The sequence below is a fragment of the Bison bison genome, unplaced genomic scaffold (assembly GCF_000754665.1).
Source record: "Bison bison bison isolate TAMUID 2011002044 unplaced genomic scaffold, Bison_UMD1.0 scf7180017864280, whole genome shotgun sequence".
NCBI lineage: Eukaryota > Metazoa > Chordata > Mammalia > Artiodactyla > Bovidae > Bison > Bison bison.
This window is the reverse complement of record NW_011494852.1, coordinates 6,269,503-6,275,967: the sequence shown is the minus strand read 5'-3', so window position 1 is coordinate 6,275,967 and position 6,465 is coordinate 6,269,503. Positions and strand designations below refer to the sequence as shown.

Here is a 6,465-nt window from a genome sequence, read left to right as displayed (position 1 = left end):
TCTGGGCTCCACAGACCTTGACAACTGGGGTGGGGGAGACCCCCAACCCCTGTGTGCAGGATGTGAGCCCAAGAGGCAGGCCTGGGGTCAGGAGAGGTGGCAAGAACAGATGACACCCAAGGCCAGACCTACCCACTTATCCAAATTGAGGGCCTGCGGGGGGCAGGGCAGAGAGAGGAAGAAGAGAGGACGGTAAATGACCCCCAGGTCTTCCCATCTGTCCCCACCACCCATCCCGCCTGGGGGAGCCTCACCTCCACGCCGGCCTCCACGGTGTTGGCCAGCATCTCCTGTAGGGCTCGGACAGACAGGGACTGCTCCAGGACAAAGCAACAGATGGCCAGATCGGGGGGCACATTCTGGGGGGCGGGGCGGGTAGGGAGAGGTGAACGGGGCCCTGAAAGCTCCAAAGTGTTGGTGCACCCCCTGCCCCTAATCGAAATACCTACACCCCTTAGAGACCCAGACCTGACCCCAACCCTCCAAGAAGCCCTGCCCTCTGCCGTCCACTTCAGACACCCCACATCCGCGCCAACATCCCGGGAAATACCTGTTTTCCTCCTCCTGCACACTCTTTTATCCCGCCCGAACCTCACAGAAGTTTCCACACCCCACCTAATCTCATAGGAGGCCTCATCCCCCCGCCCCGCCCCGGCCCCGGCATACACACTGCGCCCATTCCAACCCTGGAGCCTCCTCCTGGCCCTCCCCGCAGAGAACCCCCACCTCCCGCCATCACCAGCAGACAGGCCTAGCTCCTGCCCCTCCCTCAGACAACGGCGGTCACGGATTCACGCCGCCCCCTCGAGCCTCCCACCCCAGGCACCTCAGGCCCCCGGCCGCGTCCTCCGTCAGTCTCCAGATCCCCTCCCTCTCCCAGCCCCAACCCCATCCCCCCAGGTCACCTCCTCCCTTAGATCCTGAGTACACCTCAGGCTCAGACCCCAAACTCCCTCCACTTCTCAACCTCCAGCCCCCTCCCTAGTCAGCCCCCTGCTAGCACCCCCTGACCCTCCCGGCCCTTCTGCCTTGGATTGAAGACCCTCCGCCCCGCTCTTTTCAGACCTCCGCCCACCCCAGACCTCGCCCCTTTCCCTCGTGGGGAGAGCACCCCCTCTCCAGACCCCGCCCCCCCCAGACCCCTTTCTTCAGGTCCCAGCCTCTCTGCTCGTCAGACCCCCTCTCCCTTTGTCCCGCACAGACCTGGGCGTTGCTGGTGGGCTCCAGGAAGCAGAGGCGGTTGCCGAAGCCCTCAGCGGCCAGGCAGAGCTTGAGCTGCTCCTTGAGCACCGTGGCGTTGCACTGCAGGACCACCTCGTCGTCCTGGGGGCGGGCGGAGCGTCAGGGGCGGCGCCGCCCAAGGACACCGCCCCCCGGTCCACCCCTTCCTCTCGTGAAAAAGATACTGCTAGTAACGCCCACCCTCGCCAGCTATCCAGTAGGGGCTCGTGTTGAGGGCGCTGCACGCTTCTAAAATCCCCATGAGATCCGAGCCAGTGTCATTCCAGTGTTAAAACATGGAAACTGAGGCTCAATGAGGGGACGTGGCCTGTCCAAGGCCAGATGGTTGATAAGAGGAGGAACTGGTATTTGAACTGTCTAACGGTCTCCGGACTTCCCAGGTGGCGCCCTGGTAAAGAACCTGCCTGCAAAGGCAGGAGACGTAAGAGACACGGGTTCTATCCCTGGGTCCGGAAGATCACCTAGAGTAGGGCATGACAACCTATTCCAGTATTCTTGCCTGGAATCATGGGCAATCTCATGGGCAGAGGAGCCTGGCAGGCTACAGTCCATGGGGTTGCAAAGATCTGGACACGACTGAAGCGACTTAGCACGCACCCACGCCAAGTGGCTCCAGAGGACTCCCAGGTGGGGGTCCACAAGGATGGGAAATATGGGCGCCTGGAGTTAAATGGCTTTTAAGCTCAGTGTTCTCTAACTTTTCTTTTGTGTGTTGTTTTAATAGTAGTTATCATTTAAGGAGTGCTGCCTAGTGACTCTTGAATGCAGTGCCAGAGCCTGGACTGGATCCTGGATAAAGGGGAGTATAGATGTAAAGATGGTATAGAGACAGCTGGTGACAGGTGAGTACAGCCTGTGAATTAGATGATGGTATCACAGCCATAGTAAATCTCCTGATTTTTATTTATTTTTTGGCCATGCTGCACAGCATGTGGAATCTTAGTTCCCCAACCAGGGATCAAACCCATGTCACCTGCATTGAAATCGTGGAGTTTTAACCACTGGACCACCAGCGAAGTTCCCATGAAATCTGATTTTGATAACTGTGCTGTGGTTTTGTGAGAGACCACCAACAATAACCAAGTGTTAGGTGCTAAGTTCTATCTGATTCTTTGAGGCCCCATGGACTGTAGTCTGTCAGGCTCCTCTGTCCATGAGATTCTCCAGGCAAGAATACTGAAGTGAGTTGTCATTCCCTTCTCCAGGGGATTTTGCCAACCCAAGAATCAAATCCAGTTCTCCAGCATTGCAGGTGGATTCTTTACCATCTGAGCCATCATCTTCCCCTTTGTAAGACAGAGCCCTTGTTTTTTAATAATCAGACACTGAAGGATTTAGGAGTTAAGGTTATCATGTCCACAACCTACTCTCAGACAGTTTAGGAAAAGACATTTGGAGAGAGGGAGAAGGAGAAGGGAAGGGAACGCATCTTAACATCTGGGGAAATGACTGAAGGCTACATGGGAGTCCTTTGAGCTAACCTCACAACTTTTCTCTAAGCTTGAAATAAATTTAAAATGTAGGTAAAATAAACAACCTTCTGAGATAAGTCCTAGTATTTGAACCTGTGGAAACACGGCCCAGAGAGGTGAAGTGACTTGCCTGAGGTCACACAGCCGGAATATGACACAGCTGAGATTTGATCCCAATGCTGCGGCTCTATATGCCACACACTGCTTTTTTTTTTTTTCCCCATTCAAACCCAGGCCCTTGGCAGTGAAAGCCCTGGACCTCTAGGGAATTCCCAATATGCCTCACTCTTAGAACACTAGACTACTTCTTGATATGTTAGTTGAGTAGCCTATATTACATTTATAACTAATATAAATGTACTTAGGGGCATGCTCAACATTTTTACTGACAGAGGTTTCAATCACAACTGATGGGGGGAAAATACTGATGGAGACTTCAGTGTTTAACCACCAAGTAAGGCAGTGATTATTCCATTTTACAGCCAAGGAAATAGGTTCAAGGAGGTTAGGCATCCTGCTGGAAGTCACACAGCCCCTAGTCCTTCCAGCAAATCCTGGGCTTCACTCCGCACAGACAGCCCTCTTTCTTTCTATCCAGCCTGGGAGGAGGAGCCCCAGGCCTACCCTGTTCTATAACCCCCAACCCCGACATCTGGGCGTATGCTATCTATTCAAAAGGATCGTATGGTTTGCATTTATCAAGCACCTGCTGTCTGCTAGACTTCATGCTCAGGGCTTTACATGCATCTAATAAACACTGAGCATCTGCTCTGTGCTAGACACTGACTACGTGTGGATATAAAACAGCAAATAAAGCAGGCAAAATCCCTGGCTGTGGAACTGACATTCTTATGGGAGATGTAATGAACAGGTGAATCAGGGACTTCCTGGTGGTCTAGTGGTTAAGGCTCCATGCTTCCACTGCAGGGGGCATGGGTTCAATCCCTGGTCTGGGAACCTAAGATCCTGCATGCTGCTCAGTGAAGAAAAAAAACAGGTGAATCAATTTATAATTTTAATTTCAGTAATAAGTGCTATGGAAAAAATAACTCAGGGTGATGTAAGTGAGTGGCTCTTGGGGTAGAGATGACATCAATGAGGGGGGTGAAGTGACTGCCTCTGCAAGGAGATGACATTTGAGCTGAACCTTGTCTGAATAACAAGAAAGAATCAGGCCTGATCATCTCTGGAGGAAGAATGTTCCAGGAAGAGGAGGCAGCCTGTGCAAAGGCCTGGGGCTGAGAGTGTTCAGAAAAAGCAAAGGAGGGACTTCCTTGGTGGTCCAGTGGCTAAGACTCTGTGCTTCCAATAACAGGGGGCCCAAGGTTTGATCCCTGGTCCGGGAGCTAGATCCCACATGCTGCAACTAAGACCTGGTGCAGCCAAATAAATGAATAATTTAAAAAATAGAAAAAGCAAGGGAGACAGCCTGGTGGTGCTGTCTTCAAGAGTAAGGGAGAAAGTGGGAGATGAGCTCAGAGGCATATTTGCATGTACCCCTTGAACCCTTAGGGTACATATTTTTGTACTCATTTTCCAGACTGGGAAATTGAGGCTCAGAAAGAAAAATAAAAATCACTTGCCTAAAGTTAGGAAACAGGAAGATGGCAAAATCAAGATGTAAACCAGAGACAGGGAGCCTAATCCCTATGCCAATGATTCTCTAACTTTCTCCTGCATCAGAATGAAGTGGGAGGAGGCTGGTTAAAAAGGCAACTTCCTAGCTGCCCTACTCTCCCCCTCAACACCAAGAGCTTGATTCAGTAGCTCTGGGGTCAGCGGGGAATCTGGACCATTAGCCAGCCCCCAGGAGGTTCTGACCTGGGCCAAGCTTTGATGAATCCCAGCCTGCGCAGGGCTGGATGTTGCCACGCATCAGAAGGAAATGAAAGGAATTTGGGGACCATGGCCATCATGCTTAAAAAGTGAAATAAAAGTAGAGCAAGAACAGAAAATAGCAGCATGCCCCTCGTGTTCTAAGGGCTACCTACATTTTATGAAACTTGTTTCAGTTAAAAATAGGCGTGTGTGAGTGCACCTAATTTGAGCATAATATCATGAACTGGAGGCAACCCAATGTCCATCAGCAGGTGAACTGATAAACAAATTGCAGCATATTCACAAAGGAATACTTAGCAACAAAAAAGGAATGAATTCTTAATACATGCTACATAGATTAATGTCAAAAATATTACAGTGTGCAAAAGAAGCAAGACAAATGAGCATATACTTTACACAAAACACTGGTTAGTGACTAATGGAATCTATGGTGACATAAAGCAGATGGCCAGGATGATTATTGAAAAGAGCCCAACAGAACTTTCTGGGGTAAAGGAAGTATCCTATGTCTTGATTATGATAATGGTTACATGGGCATGTACAGCTTGTCAACTATAACACCTAAAATGGGTACAATTTATTGCCTGTCAATTATAACTCAACAAAGTTGACTTTTTATAATACATGTGTATAGATGCATGTACTGGGTTGCAATATAAAATATATTTCTTACCAGTGGGATGAGAGTTTGAGAAAATCACCTGATAACCTCAAAAAAGTTCAGTAAAATGGACCCAGTCTGGGGCCAAGAGATGCCAAGGCCAAGCCTCTAGAACCCAACGCTGACTACCCAGGCAAGTCAGAGTCCAGTTTTCCTCTTGTGAAAGCAGGAGAGCTGTACCCAGGGGCATCCAGAGATGACACTTCCTGGCCTTGACCTTGGTCAGTGACTCTGCCACTCAGGCCTCGGTTTCCCTCAAAACTCCCAGGGAGATAAAGATAGGGCCCTACCTCAGAAGATAGAGCGGCAAGGATATAATTAGATGCCTCTGGAGGTTGAGGCCCTGGGCATGGCGCCTGACACAGAGTGGCTGCTCAAGGGCTCATAGCCATGGCCATGGTCTTATTAGGGCTGGGGAGCAGGGCAGAGCCCAACCCATGATGTCTGCTAAGGGGCTGGGGCTGGGGCAAGCGTCTAGGGTGAAGCTAGGCCTCCTCCCATGGCCGAATGTCCAGCTGTCCCCATCCCTCACTACCAGCCCCAGCTGTTCCTCCCTCCCAGGAAACCAGAGCTGGCTCACCAGGGCCCTATTCTGGGGCCGGAATGCTGTGTCAGCATTTCCCAGGGCCCGGAGCGGGTGGGGAAGGGCTAGTGCAGGATCAGCAGACCTGGCCCAGGACTGAGAACGTCCCCTCCCCTCCTCACACCCCTACACCAAGCAGAACCACTGGGAGGAAAAATGGGAAGGACTCTGAGATGGGCAGCCCCTCCTCCATCCTCTCTCTCCCTGTCCCCTGCCCAGGCCCCAGAAAAACGGTCTATTCTGGGAGGGACACCTGTTGTTCCAGTACCCTGCCCTGCCCCCCCCCACCCTCTGCCAGCCAAGGATCAGAAATTCGGGGAGAGACACAGTCTTTGACACTGAAGACGCAGTGTGAAACGCAGATGGCCTGAAGCTGAAGAACAAAGCCAGAGACAGGGAGACAGAGATGGAGAGAGACAGAGGTGCAGACAACCCAAAGAGACAGATCCGGAGAGACACCACCCAGAGACCATTAGCATCCATATTTGACCCTCCTCTGAAGACCAAGTGGGGGAAGAAAGAAGACCCAGAACCAGAGGGACCCTCAGGAGACCCTCCAGGGCTGGGAGTTCAAAGGAGTTCAGTCTGTCAACCCACACCAGCCCCCTTCCCAAGAATTTAAATAGGTCAGAGTCTGAAGCAAGAAGAGAATTAGGGCTAGGTGGGGG

General features: G+C 51.5%; 1 protein-coding gene across 1 annotated transcript in view; it reads right to left on the bottom strand.

Moving 5' to 3' along the window:
* RYR1 (ryanodine receptor 1 (skeletal)) overlaps positions 1–6,465 on the bottom strand; it is a 130,714-nt gene that overhangs the window by 123,622 nt on the left and 627 nt on the right. Inside the window, 2 exon segments of the mRNA XM_010849313.1 lie at positions 255–359; positions 1,204–1,323. Of these exon segments, the coding sequence (XP_010847615.1) occupies positions 255–359; positions 1,204–1,323 (225 nt within the window).